Raw genomic sequence first — 14,370 nt, 5'->3', positions numbered from 1 at the left:
ACTAAATTGGTGTTGCCTTTAATATACATGTAGCTAAGGTAGCTAAGAATACTCAGTGTAACTTGCATTTGGTTCCATATTCAACACTAAACCCTATGGAACACAAATCAGATTACTCACTTAATCTTGTAGAACTCTCTTGTTACAGCCATGCAAAAATGTTTTTTAATGTAAAGCTTGTTCAACCAAGTGACTTGGTACAGCCTAAAGCACGGATTTTCTTCCGAGAATTTTCCACGGGCGCTAGAAATCCCCCGCGAAGCTCCAATTTCCCCGGAGGCATGTGTGCATGCATACTCCCGTAATACATTAAATCTGCCGAACTCCAGCAAAGATTCCGCCGCGGTCCCTTGGCAACATCAGACCAGCATTAGAGCCAATCTGTCTACCCAGGCTCATCCACGGCATTTCACACAAGCTTGAACAGCATGCAGCATTCATTGCCTGTGAACTAAAAGGGGATGTCGGAATACATTACTCATTAGGGACAAACCATGCATGATTGTTGGGTGGGTGCACATCGGCTACACAGATACAGCTTCAAGTACCAGAGTACCAAGGATTGAGGTGTTCAAAAACTCAATCTTTCCTAGAACTATCGCAGAGTGGAACTTGCTGTCAACAAGTAGAGTAGGGGACTAGGGGCATTATGATTAGATAGCTTTAAACAAGGTTTAGAGTTAGATATTTAAAGATTAGGTGCAACAAGTTCTTCGGTGTAATGTAGCCAGCTGCCACCGTGCCGCTTGGCTGCAAAGCTGGTGTGTTACGCCAAAGGGCAGTTACACCGACATAACCGATACAGATGAGGAACATATCATGGATGACTGTGGAGTGAGTGAAACTTCTTGAATGATTAAAAAGGTAAAGGTAGACCCATGGCCTTTTTGAGGTTGAAGAGACAGTGGGTTGTTAATCCACTGTGTCCAGGGCATGGTATTGGAGGGTGGAGTGTGGAAAATCGTGCAAAGGTGCCTTTCCTATATTGTCTAGCCATAAATGCCGGGGATCGAACCCGTGACCTTTTGTTATCCTTACCTCTCAGACACTGCGACATATACAGATCTTATGTGTTATACCATGAGGCAGTTATGCCTAACAAGTAACAAAACCAACCAATCAACCAACAAACAATAAGAATACAAACAAAATGTCTTTTGAGTTTGAGAGTTGTTACAGAACTGCTCGTGACGTCCCAGGGGCAAAGAAGGAAACATTCCTTTCCTCTACTTTGTACTGTAATGTCTTCATCCTGGTCTGTGGTTGGCTGGGGTCCTGGACATTCCGGAAAGTGACAGTCACCTAGGGAATTCAGGAAAGTTGTTAGCTTTTTCTAAATGGGGAGGCAATCTTCTTCAATTCTATCACATTGGGATGTCTTGACTGTAATGCAAAGGTTGGTTACGGTTAACATAAAATGAAATCTTAATAAAGCAAGCTTTCGTCTTAATTAAAATGGTGTCATCCTCACATATACTAGAATAGACCATATCTAATATTGAATAATCTTACTAGCTACTTCCAGAGTTTTGACTTGCCACAATGGAATGTACCATTTGCTAAATATGGGGGAAAACTAAATGACACAACTCACCTGTCCATGTACATCCCTACTGTATCCACTGGACAACCCCTCCACGGCCAAATGGACTGTGCTGTGGTATGCCATGTGTCTGAATAAGGTGCTATTTTCCTCATCTTCCACATCTGCATCCTTGTGTACAAGTGACACTATGGCACCCTGACTCTAAAAATAGAACAGAAAAGAAGAAGACTTGTGAGCAAATGCAACATATTTCCTTTTCTCATATATAGTATATCAAGAAGGATCAAGGATCACTGACTTCCTGAATTCCCCCATGATGACTTGCTGGCTCCCTGGCCAGACTCTTAGGCCTTTGACCTCCTGTCATTCTGCCTGTCAATCTCCACCCTCATGCTGTCAACCTACACTAATACACAAGCCTGCTGCAACTGAGCGCCTCTCAAGGTCTCAGTGCAGCAACCCCAAAAATTTTTTCTGTACCTCAAGTAAATATAACACATCAAAGTCTTCAGACAGCATAGAAAGTATACCACAGTCAAAGACACTTTGTCCTTAAAACTTAAAACATTAATCTATTACAACCTATTACAGTAAAGAAGAATAATTGGAAACATGACATGCGTTGATGGTTTATTCACCACACACACACATCCAGAGAAGTTCACACTCAGAATTCATCAAGCGTTCATTGAATCTATCAATACCAAATTGCTCTCGGTAAGATTGCAAGGGAAAACTGCAATTCATCACTGTCAACATACATGGAGGGGATGACAGTTATGTTGGAGTGAATGTCTAGCTGCATCTTATCACGTCTTGTAGAGAATATTAGTACTTATAATGTACATGTACTTCAACCAAGGAGGTGGCATAGCTACAGTACAGGTCTCAAAGCATTTAATATGCAGTTTTATCTCATGAAAAAAATCTTGTGTAAATTGTGCTTAAAGCTGTGTAGAAAAAGCGGTTTAATCTCAGAAGTACTTCAATATCTGTTCTGTATTTGAATATTTCCCTGCTTCCCCTGTAAGGTTTACAATGATAGGTGCAGAGACAGTTACCTGTAGTGTAGGGCATATCAGTACCCCTGCAAGGTTTACAATGATAAATGCATCTAGTTACCTGTTGTGTAGGGCACATCAGGACCCTACAATACCCCTGTAAGGTTTACAATGATAAGTGCAGAGTTACCTGTAGTGTAGGGCACATCAGGACCCTACAGTAGTGCATGAAGTCTGCCACATCCTTGACAGACATGCCGAGACTCACAAGAACACTCAAGTCGTCCACAAGGAGCAGAGTGGGACCTTCTAGAACACCTTCTTCACTACAGACCAGCGTCTTCACCTGGTCATACAGAGGTCTTAGAGTTGCTTTCTTGTCACTGCAAGAACATGGAATTGTTTCAGTCATTTATTTCTTAGAAAGGAATCCTTCAACAAGAAATCAGAGATGACTCCTGAAAGTATTCCTTCTGTAGATAATCAAATGGCTTGAACCTGAATGATGTAATTCATCATGATCACCTTGAATTATTACATGAAATGTTCCTTTTTTTTTAGCTATTTTCTACCTATGAGGAAATTTCTGGAACATTCTTAGATCCAAAAGAAAAGAACATTTTTTGTTGTTTCTTACCAAAGACACCTGAGTGGATTTTGAGCCTGCTCCTCCTGTGTTGTACATGTGTACGCCTGTAGGGAACATTTCAGGCCATCTATAAACCTGAGCTGGCCTTTCTCTCTGGCTTGGCTCAGGTGAACACCCTGGAAAGGTACAAAGAAAAAATGTTACTGTAAAGATACGTCTATTAATCAAATCATAACAGTGCACATGTACCAGTAGATACCAAACGTTATACTCTGTACAATTGTTGTAGATTAAAGTTATTATTTAGAACCCTCTGAAACACCACTTCCATCAATTTGAGGAATTACAACATCCATTTTCACTGAAAAATTAAAGCTTTCAATGGTTTTGATTCAGTGGGAACATCACATATAAAAGGAATGAAATCTGTATCAACTACATCACTGCATCAAAGTTTAAGACAAAACAATAATCAGAGCCTTGTCTTGTCTCCTCTTTTTGTATCTATCTGCCATCCACGTTCCGACATGGCAACAGGCATCTTTGCCCACTTTTGGCATGTTTACCACTGTCGGAGGACAACAAAATTTCTTGTCCTTTTTCTCCCAAATCAGGTGAAAATCAATGCACGTGCTGATGTCATCCATAAAAATGACTTGCTGTGGCCTAACACTCATTGACACCAAGAAAAGCAATAAAACAAGACACTACCCTTCGGCATTTCCAACTCTCCCCCAGCCTGCTGACCCCCCGTGACCCCAGCTCCTAGCATGCACATCACGTCACGTCGCCAAAACCACCTTGGCGTACCCTTGACTTCAGCCGAGCAGAGCACTTATCCAAAACATCCCAGCCCCTCTCTAAGGTGATTACGTTTCCCATCCAACGCTCCAGTTCATTAGGTTCAGAACCATCTCCTTGCTATCTCCTTGCTAAAAGGTCGCTGACGGATTTAGATCTGCGAAGCCCGGCCAAAACCCAGAGCTCGCAAGACACACAGTTTTCATGCCTTTTCTGGGATGCACACCGTACAGGAGAATTTGAAAGGGCGACAATTTGATAAAGTTTCTGTTAGAGTTAGTCTGGAGTTTGAAAGGACATTGAGTTTATTCTATAATATTTAATGTACACTGCATGCAATTTGATAAGGTTTCTAGCTGCCTAGACCAATTTAGTAGACAAAATTACAGGATGTTTATTGAATATGCTGATCATATACACTTACACAGTTGAGTGCTCTGGATAGAAGGACATACAGGGCTTGGAATACCATCCACAAATGTAGTAGGCTAGTGTAAAATTGGATTTTAAATTAGAACATATTTCTACGGACAGTAGGCTCAAAATGCCTAGTTAAAAGTTAAAACGTACTAGCTTCTGTCCAACAGCATTGTAGTGGCCAAATGACTGAGCCAGGGCAAGGAGGCACACCTTCCAGCCACCTGAAAAATACATCATCAAATTAGATCATATAGGATGCCTAGGATAACTAAAAGTTCTCCTGCAGTACCACAGGAGGACACCAGGTGGCCCATAATCAAACTTGTCGTTCATTTTGCCAGAACCAACCCGTGCTCCAAATACATGTATCATAAACTGACCGAAAAAATGCCTACTAAATTGATAAAGATCCATCCACTACTCCTGGAGCCAATTCAACAAAGTGGTAAAGTCCCAGAACAGCTCCCTTCTGTGTGTCTACAGGGAGTAGTCACTCAAGCTGTGTTGTCGTATGTACATGATAAAGAGTAAACCATGGATTTATCCAACAGCTTTAAGGCTTTAGCTGTATTCTAATCTTCTAATTAATCAGCCACTAATGACAATGGTAATTTACTAAAGACCAGTCTTAAAAGTAAACTGGAACATTGTGGCTCATGGTGGTGCAATGTTGGGTTTAGTTGAATGCATGTTAAATGCATGTTAAATACAGGAATGATAATGTGGGACTAATGAATGAATGATTACTAGTACATGAATGACAACTGTCTTACTGTCCTATAACCTATTTATTATCTATATATGTTCAAACAGAATATATATAAAGCCATAAAGACTTCTTCTATACACAATCAACTAAAGCAGGGACCATCACTAATGTATTTACTCCAATCCCTTTCCCCCAGGGACCATCCACTAATGATCCATGAGTGGTTTGGTACCTTTGATGTAGAGAGACAGGAAGTGGTGGATGAGGAAACTGTCATCTGTTAGACTGTCAGAGATCAGGACAAACTGGCCCTGAGGGAGGGAAATAAAGAGCAGTATGTCAGGCACTAATCCAGATGAAAATCCCCCTATCTGTCACCCATTGGCCTTTCATCAAGGGGGTCATAAGAGCTCTTAATGGCTTCCACACTCACTAAATGATAGGCTGAGAGCCTGACACATAAAATGATGATTGACACCAGTGTTCTAGCCAGCATCCATCTTTCTAGATATCATTTGACGGAATTGTGTTGCTCATGACAGACAAAAATTTAGCCTAATGCTTCATCTTTGACAGACAAAAAATGGAGTGTAAAGACATGGAAAGAGATGTCATTAAACTAGGCATAGTCTACCAGCAAGGTCTGACCCCAAAATGCAGGAAATAGCATTTCAGCATGGATGTCAAAGTCCCCAATGTTCTGAGGCCTGCACAACATCGCTAGGTGGCGCTCGTGAACAGTCCATTTGAGATAATATTTGTTTTTCTCGACATCAACTTCACGGGATAACTTGACATAATTTATATCAGGATCACTGACACAAACATATCATGGTGGGTAAAACATGGTGAAACCAATGTTGTCTTCATCATTATGAACCTGAGCTAAAATACATGATATATGATGAACTAAATTATTTTGCGACGAAAAACTGAGAAACTCGGACAAGAAACTTACCTTTGGCGGCTTTAAATGGTCGAAACCAAGAAATGTATTCAACTCTGTAAACATCTTCTAAGTTTCCTCTGTGAGAAAGTGTAAGAGAAATGGACAGTCACGAGCCAATAATGTTTTATAACCTAAAAACCCCGAAAAATGTCACGAAACTTAAAATTTTGTAATGGGCGCCGCCATTTTGAATATCCCATAATACACTGCGCTCCGCTGCGCAGGACAGATGCGCAGTAGCGTTGCCATGGGCAACCGGGGCAAACACGTCATTGTGATGCCTTGTAGTCAGTGTTTGGGGGCAAACTCCTCCATTTTCCTCGATTAGAATCGCTCCGAACTAAAATATGTACGACGAAGAAGAAGGAGAGGAAGGGCCAAAGAGCTCCTTCGTAACCTACCTGTCCGAGGGAGACAAGCTTTTCGACAATGGAGAATACAGAAAAGCTCTTGAGAGCTACAGCACGGTATGAAATCTGGAAAACCCACTCAATGGGTCATTCATAACTATGGAGTGACCTCTTCTACTTGGTGTGTTTCTGTCTCCTTTACGTCTGTCTTGCCCTTCGCAACGCTTCTATGGTTTCTGTTGTACCCCTCTGACCATCTCAATAGCAACAGAGTCACGAAAATGAAGTTATTCTATCAGCTATCAGAGTATAAATATTTAAAACCCAAGCGCCCCTCCCTCTTTACCCTAACACAGGAACCCTCCATAGTACCATTGATAAAAACTTTACCACCTCTAAAGAATCGCGTGCCGTGGTTGTCACTTTCGATTATTGGTTGTTACCTGTGATGTCCTTAGTGGCTTAGCTGTTGTTCCTATGGTTTTTGTATTGATCAAACCTTTATAAGGGAAAAGGCAGTCTCAGTAATAATTTAACACAGCCATTTGGTTTTGCCATAACAACCAAAAGGCAGCCAGTGACTATGCATAACCATGAAAATTAGAGGGTAGGGCTTAAGAAGAGAGCATCGTGTTGGTTGTTGAGGAGGTTCTGTGATCCCCGTGACTAAGTAACCGCGGTAGGTGGAGAGAGGTTTGAATGGGTCACTTCATTGGGCGGCCACGAGACATGGCGGAGACACAGGCCGTATTCCGCGCAAACCTCTACCCAGAATTCTCCAAATCAGATCCCAAGTCGTTGGAAAAGAAAGAGGAAGAAGTGAAACCGAAGGCGGAATATGACCCGGTGACGGAACAGTACAGGTTTGACTCGTATGTCGGGGAAGCAGAGATTTTCTACAAGAGAGGGGAACATGATAAATCCATCGTCAGCTACTCTTCGGTAACCAGTCTTCTTCTTAAGTAGCCTTTCCCATCTTCTTAAATACCCATATTGCTGATAACAGAAACTTTCTTGGTATTTCTTATAGCTATCACATCCAGAAAGCATTATATAGTGACTTGGATGCAGGGGAATCTACTACAGGATTTTTCTTCATTTGTGATTAGGATTTGTATTTTGAGTATATTATTTTGTTTTGAATGTATAATATTCTAAAGTCATTCTTGGCAGCCATTGCTATGTCATTGAGGAAAGCTTATCATGGGTACAACTTGAACAAAAATTAAAAGGTGAAATGAGAAAGAGTAATAAGTTACAGAAGGAAGGTTTGATGTACAAACAGCTGTTTTCTTTTTCCACTAAATGTCCCACAAAGTATGCCAATTACAAAATCTCCAACAATCTGACATCCAAGATACAGAGTGGTATCATAGTAACAGTATTTGGAAAAATGTTGCTGGTGTGATAACAATCTAGCTTCCAATAGTTCTGGGAAAGTTGATCGTAATTACTAAATTAGTTACCAACGGTTTTCCAAGGAATTTTCCCAGGCTTTGAATAAACTAGATTCTAGTTTGTAAACATAACAAAATACAAGGCCAGAAATCTTCATTAATATTTCAAAATCAATCCTTCTTTTGTGGTCTTGTTCAACAATCTCTTTTTTTTAGACAAAAACAGATCTGTTATGCATGTGAAATTAATATCTGTGCTGAATCATTCAGTAGTACTGTGTAACTGTTGATAATCTAGTTTACCATGAATTATCAATTAATTCTCATCAACAAAAGTGGAATAACAAAAAAAAAATATCTGGGTCAACCCAAATCTAGTCATGAAACACCTTTCTTCTTGTGTTTGTAAGCTATATTCTGGTTTTCCTATGTGATTCTATGTGTTGCAGTTTTCAACATGTTGTACCAGTAATGATATGCATGTGGCACTACAGAAAACACTACATTCTGTACACTTCATGTGTCCTCAAGATCTCATGCCAAATCTAGTCCCTAACAGTGCATGGATGTTGTTGTTTTAGACACTGTTAGGAGTTTTGCTTGCATTCTACATGTAAGTCCTTCATTGTATATGCCATCATTCTACCTTTCACTCTCACAGTAGAAAATGTGAAAATTATGTTTCACTCCATACCATGGTATGGATGAAATATATTGTTTTCTTTTTGTGACATTTTTTAAACATTGTTCCAACACAGGCGCTGGAAATTCAGCCCGAGGACAAGACCTGCCTGGTGGCCAGGGCAAAATGTTACCTGGCTCTCGGAGACTCAGACGCAGCTTTGCGAGACGCCGAGGCGGCACTGAAGGACGACAAGGAGTACATCAAGGTACGGTTACAACTTAAGATGTTGTTTCAATATCTCAAGGAGTTGCTGTGGACCTTCATAAGCTGCCAAGAAAACTGAGAATTTGTCATCACTGTATGTGATGAAACTGTGCAAAACCGAGTAAAATTCCTATGAGAAAACAGCTGGGATCTTAACTGAATTTTCTGAATGAAATTAACTTGATGTTTGCACAAAGTACAATTTGTATGTTCTTTTCCTATGTTTTGTCATACACTTTGTAAAGCCAACTTGAAGGTCAATTTGTTGATGTCTTTCCCCATACCTGTTATGTGCATGATGCATTGAAAGATTGGAGGCATTTCTTCCAGTAAATGCCTGATTTTTAGCTAAAAAAGAACAAGAAACAGCCATTTCTACATAGGTTATGACACAGCCAACTCAGAAGAGACCCAAAACTTGTATTACCCTTGTCAAAACCTTGCTTTGGACTTTCTACCACACTGGCTGCAAGGAAAATTCATAATGTATGCTGTCCTTGGTGCTAAAAAAGTAGTTAAAGTTTTTGTCACACATTTTGTATACCCAAGGGCAACAACTTATTGATTTTGACTGTCTTTCCTCAGGGTTTACTGATGAAGGCGGAGGCTCTGTACTCCAAGGGTGACTTTGAGCACTCCCTGGTGTTCTACCACCGCGGGCACAAGCTGAGGCCGGAGGTGGACGAGTTCAGACTGGGAATCCAGAAGGCACAGGAGGCCATCAACAACTCTGTCGGCAGTGAGTAGCACGCTGTGATCTAGCTCTAACCTTCTGCTAGCTACAAATAAATACTAGCAATTGTTGTAATCTTTGCCATGATTTTTCCTACATTTGGTAAATGACTAGATACCTCTACTGTCACATTTATGTCTTTGCTATCACTTTTTGTTGTGTAAATGGCATTTTTTTCTAAACCAGCTTCCAACTGACTGCTTTGAAGGTTCAATCAGAATTACTGCTACAAATTTGTTGTTTTTTATCCATTTAGCTCCAAGTTCAGTGAAGCTTGAGAACAAGGGAGACACTTCTTTCCTGAACAAGCATGAAGATGTAAGTACATGTACTCAATTTCACCACATCCTAAAGCAACTTTCAACTTCTCTACTTGACAGAATATGAGGAAAAACTGACTATTGAAAAGACTATTATAATTTTCTATGGTAGTCAGGTGAATAGAATTTTATACCGGTAGGGTAAGAACTGCAAGTTTTAAAAAGGCCTGATAGTGAAAATGTTAATAATGATCTAAAATTTCTGTTACAGAATAAGAAAGCGGCACGCAGACCAGCGTATCAGAAACCACAGAAACAAGCGACACAGAAGAGCAACAAACAAAAGCCCAAACCTAAGGAAAACCAGAAGACTATCAAACAGCTCCTTGGAGAACTGTACGCGGACAAGGAGTATCTGGAGAAACTTCTCAAGGATGAAGGTGAGAAAAATCTAAAGGAAAATATGAATTATTTCTCACATCAGCATTCTGTGGTGATTTTTACCAGTGAACCAGTCTAGTTCACTAGATTCCCTTAACAGGCTCAAATTATTTTGAGAAATTTTGAATCCTCTTTGGTAGTTACTCACTCACTTTGGTAGGCTTGTTGGAAAACATTGTGTAGCCTCCTCCTAGATTCTCATTGTATTTTCTCTGCAATGTGAAGCTAATAAACCACATCATCTAAGCCATACAATGTATTTAAAAAAAACTGTCAATCAAGGTATTATAGCTGCATGTGTATAGAAATGAAGTGGCTTTTCAATCATAGCTTAGTGCTTGTGAAACTTATCCACAGAAATAAAAAAAATATGATGATTGTTCTTTGAAACAGACTTGATCAAGGGAAGCTCGCAGACTGGCATGGCAATCTACGAGCTTGTCACGGACGGAATCCAGTACCTGGACACGAGAACGGAGTTCTGGCGTCAGCAGAAGCCCATGTACGCCCGGAAACGCGACAAGGTGGTCGCTCGGCAGGGCTTCCAGAGACAGAAGAAACCACGCGTGAGGGAAGCTGCGGCCGATCCTGCCAACTACATCCTGAAAAACCTGGAGGAGATCGATCAGTGTAAGGGGTTAATGCTTATACTATCAAAGACAAGATTAGTGTAGGGGAATAAGGCTATCAATGTTATTTCAAAACAGTTTTAGGGTAAAATTCAGTACTTCATCATCATCTTATGTACTGCTTGTAGGGGTTTTTCTGTCTTCTGATGAAAAATCTTATGCAGACAAAATCTTAACCACACATTCTTTATCAATTCAAGCACAAAGTTGAATGATCCACTCTACCGGGTAATACATGAAGTAGCAAAGTGATGACCACTTCTCAACCACAGTTTCAGCACCGTGGACAGCACACTCTTTGTGTTTGGACATGTTGAAAACTTGTAGAATCTACCCACACATACATACAGATACAGACTAACAATCCCAGTGCTCTAAACATTCTGTGACATTTACTATCAGGGAATCCCAAAATGAGCACTGTCCTTGGTGCTGAAAATGTAGTTCACATTCTGTATCTGCATATAAAGCTTTCCCATTGAAAGACAGTGGACCCAATACAACTAAAAATTGAAAAACATGCTTGAATCTTACATTTTCAAATGCTATAACATTTAGCCTTTCAACTTGAGCAGCAAATCTAACTGTTTGGGAATTGAACGTATGTCTTCCATAGATGAGGAGCATGCAAGTTATCCCTCCTTCTGAGCATTATCTAACAATGTATTGTTCTGTTCCTGTAGCCCTTGCAGAGGGTCGTGCAGAGGATAGTCTCAAGCAGGCTGAGAAAACACTAAAGACAGTCGAAAGCTGGTCAGAAGATGACGTCCCCAACAAGCCTGATGTTGTTGGAAATCTACACAGCTGCATAGGTAAGGCACAGTTTCTTATTTTACCACCTACCCACTCAATTTACATTGTAGTCCCTACCTTATTTTTTCATTGCATATTTGAATGGTTACTGTTCTATAACGATGAGGTATTTTCACATGTTCTAATGAGAATTTGTTATTGTTATCAGGCAATGCCCTACTGGAGTTAGGAAAGATGGGCGATGCTTTACAACATCACCAAAAGGACATGGACATGGCAGAAAGACAGTGAGTAGATTTTGCTCTATGTATAATTGGTAAATATCATACTTTGAAGGATGCTTTGCACCACAATCAAATTGTAATACCAAATTGATGTCCACATTGGTTGATTTTGACAAGACAGCTGCTCATTTTTGCATCTGTACATTAATTGACAAATCCTGTATTTTTTTTGTTGCAGCAATCTGGAGGATGCCCGGTCTCGAGCCCTGGACAACCTTGGGAGAGTTTACGCAAGAATGGGCAAGTTTGAGAAGGCTATTGAAAAGTAAGGAAACAATTCACTGAAGCATGTACATATGTATTGTCTTGTTGAATTCCATGGCATGAATGTATCATTGTTAGCAGCTCCTCTAGTGGAATATCATCAAACTGCAGTTGGGCTCATTTACATGGTTCATCTTCTTTTCTACAGTTGGGAGCGTAAACTACCCATGGCAAAGACTCCGCTAGAGAAGACCTGGCTGTACCACGAGATCGGACGCTGCAACCTGGAGCTCAACGAGAACGACAAAGCTCACGACTACGGAGAGAAGTCGTTCGCTGAGGCTCAGGAAGCCGAGGACGAAGTCTGGCAGCTGAACGCTAGTGTTCTCATCGCCCAGGCAGAAGGTTGGTACTGTTGTACATTATTTTGTATGCAATAGATTATGTATAAAGAGCAAAACTTTTGTGATGGTTTTATTTCATAGTTAGAGACAAAGTGATGTTTTTGTAGTGTTTTAAATTCGCAGTTGTAGAGTAGTCATATACAATAAAGATATATTCACAGATCATTTTCTAATACTACAAAATGAGTTTAGTTCGGATTCTACAATTAGCAAAATAAGATTTTTGCACTGTGTATTCTCTGTTGCTAGCAGCAATATAGTGACTTTACATACAGGACACAACTGCAGGAATCTCTTATCGTTGAATTGCATACAAGAAATTCTAAATGTACTTCTGTTCCATTTCTATACTACAGTGAGACAAGGACAATTGGAAGCTGCGGTACAGTCATTTGAACGCTCGCTGGACATGGCTAAAGCACAGGGAGACTCCGCTGCAGAGATCGCCATCAAGAGAGCCTTGGACGACGTCAACAACCGCATCGCCAAGAAAGAGAAGGACAGTCGACCTTCGTCTGCTGCAAAAGACCAGAAAACTGAGGAGGATGACAAGAAAGAGCCGGAACCAGAGCCAGGTAAGGCTGAAGTGATCCTGACATGTTTTTTCCTGACTTGTTAAGATGTCAATCATGTTGACTGATTTCCATCACAGTGTAGTGTAGTATACTTTTTCCATACACTTTGTAGTATTTGAAATGAATGCTCACAATTCATTACATTATACATGACGTCTGACATCTTTGTTCTGAAGCACTGAAACATACCCCCACCAATGAGTACCACACAGAATCTTTAAATTTATTAATTAGTAAAATACCATTTTCCTATTTCAAATTGCTGAAATACACAATGTATGTCCCTGTCAAAGTTATTGTAGATCAAATCTTGCTCAACCAAACTGTTCTTACAATTAAACAGAAGCTGCCTACGAAGAAGACTTTGACAAGGAAGACGACAGTAAAGAAGAAGAGCCAGCTAAGGAGGAGACAGAAGAACCTGCGCCGGCGGAGAAGGAGGGCGGAGACTCTCCCGTGCCGGAGGTCGAAGTTCAGGAGAAGGCGGATGAGTAGGGGGGAGATGACTTCTGGGATATGGACATACCAACAGGAGATGAAGACAACAAAAACAAACAAACAATACCAACATTCGAGCTACAACCATAAAATATGTTTGTCTGAGCTTATTGAGGATATCATCCTTACCTAAAAGGAGACAAAGACAACAAAAACAAACAATATAAAAAGAATACAGTCATGCTGCATCCATAAAACATGTTTGTCTATAAGTTCATTGAGAATATTATCAATAACTTTTAGACAGACAATTTGAATAATTTAGTACATGTAAAAGCTCCTGTTGTATGGGGACCGTTCATTTTGTATCATAGAGAGTGGTAGTCAGACTTCAATGGATTAATGTTACAATGTTGCCTAGCCCCCTCTAGTGAAAATGATCAGTCCTGTCTCTAAGACAGCCCAAACTTCTGTAGATGTATCTCCCTTTACTCATTCCACAAAAACAAAATGTATCTAATCCTGGAGAAGTTTTGTAATCTAGATGAACAGAAGTGTACTAGATGACTAGGATTCTGACACACTTAGATCTAATGTTAGTGTTGACATTGTATTTTGTAAATAAACTGTTTATGGAGTGTTCATACAGATCTATGCAACCAGCTACAAAGAAATGTTTGAATGTACAGAATATGAATATAAGAGCCACATACAAGTACCAAATAATTATAACCAGTACAGAGCAATCTGGAGAGTTTGAATTCTACTTATTCCATTCTTTGTCTTGCTATTTACCTGGCATTCTTGTTTATGATGTTATTACTGATTATCAACTGTATCGTTTTTCCATCTTGAGGTGTATTTTCCAATGGTGAGATGCTGCTTTGGTGAAAATTTTACCTTGTATATTACAAAATCTTTTGCCTTCATGTTTGTTCACATGCAGTTCCTGTACACATTATGCATAATAAAATTTATTTAGTACATATTTCAGTTGT

The 14,370-nt window shown here is 40.0% G+C and overlaps 2 protein-coding genes across 3 annotated transcripts; one reads left to right on the top strand and one right to left on the bottom strand.

Moving 5' to 3' along the window:
• On the bottom strand, window positions 1-6,218 carry LOC109465331 (elongator complex protein 6-like). Of its 2 annotated transcripts, XR_002139947.1 has the most exons (8): window positions 6,025-6,218; window positions 5,299-5,377; window positions 4,508-4,578; window positions 3,185-3,312; window positions 2,738-2,930; window positions 1,595-1,747; window positions 1,023-1,302; window positions 1-883 (listed from the first exon to the last, which is right to left on the bottom strand). XR_002139947.1 is itself a non-coding variant. In XM_019762541.1 (7 exons), exons 1-7 carry the CDS (start codon window positions 6,076-6,078, stop codon window positions 1,174-1,176), a joined length of 807 nt encoding a protein of 268 aa, XP_019618100.1. In that variant the 5' UTR covers window positions 6,079-6,218; the 3' UTR covers window positions 1-1,173. The 2 variants fall into 2 exon arrangements, 1 of the variants encoding a protein (XP_019618100.1); XM_019762541.1 differs by having other exon boundaries at window positions 1-1,302.
• A 37-nt stretch (window positions 6,219-6,255) lies between these two features.
• LOC109465320 (tetratricopeptide repeat protein 25-like) lies at window positions 6,256-14,360 on the top strand. Its single transcript, XM_019762528.1, has 12 exons — window positions 6,256-6,482; window positions 8,521-8,652; window positions 9,237-9,390; window positions 9,641-9,702; window positions 9,916-10,084; window positions 10,479-10,715; window positions 11,398-11,526; window positions 11,676-11,754; window positions 11,930-12,016; window positions 12,164-12,360; window positions 12,716-12,934; window positions 13,278-14,360. The coding sequence occupies exons 1-12, from the start codon at window positions 6,363-6,365 to the stop codon at window positions 13,427-13,429; spliced, it is 1,737 nt and encodes a 578-aa protein (XP_019618087.1). The 5' UTR covers window positions 6,256-6,362; the 3' UTR covers window positions 13,430-14,360.
• Window positions 14,361-14,370: the final 10 nt, after the last annotated feature.

Source organism: Branchiostoma belcheri, unplaced genomic scaffold (genome assembly GCF_001625305.1).
Source record: "Branchiostoma belcheri isolate BF01 breed outbred unplaced genomic scaffold, Haploidv18h27 scaffold15, whole genome shotgun sequence".
Classification (NCBI taxonomy): domain Eukaryota; kingdom Metazoa; phylum Chordata; class Leptocardii; order Amphioxiformes; family Branchiostomatidae; genus Branchiostoma; species Branchiostoma belcheri.
Note: the sequence above shows the minus strand (reverse complement) of the source record. Positions and strands in the feature narration are given on the sequence as shown.

Coding starts and splice junctions, on each gene's coding strand:
- LOC109465331 (XM_019762541.1), bottom strand. CDS start 6,078: ATGTTTACAGAGTTGAATACATTTCTTGGTTTCGACCATTTAAAGCCG. Junction 5,378..6,024: donor ACCATTTAAAGCCGCCAAAG/GTAAGTTTCTTG, acceptor TCCCTCCCTCAG/GGCCAGTTTGTCCTGATCTC. Junction 4,579..5,298: donor CCTGTCTCTCTACATCAAAG/GTACCAAACCAC, acceptor TGTATTTTTCAG/GTGGCTGGAAGGTGTGCCTC.
- LOC109465320 (XM_019762528.1), top strand. CDS start 6,363: ATGTACGACGAAGAAGAAGGAGAGGAAGGGCCAAAGAGCTCCTTCGTA. Junction 9,391..9,640: donor CATCAACAACTCTGTCGGCA/GTGAGTAGCACG, acceptor TTATCCATTTAG/CTCCAAGTTCAGTGAAGCTT. Junction 12,935..13,277: donor AGAGCCGGAACCAGAGCCAG/GTAAGGCTGAAG, acceptor ACAATTAAACAG/AAGCTGCCTACGAAGAAGAC.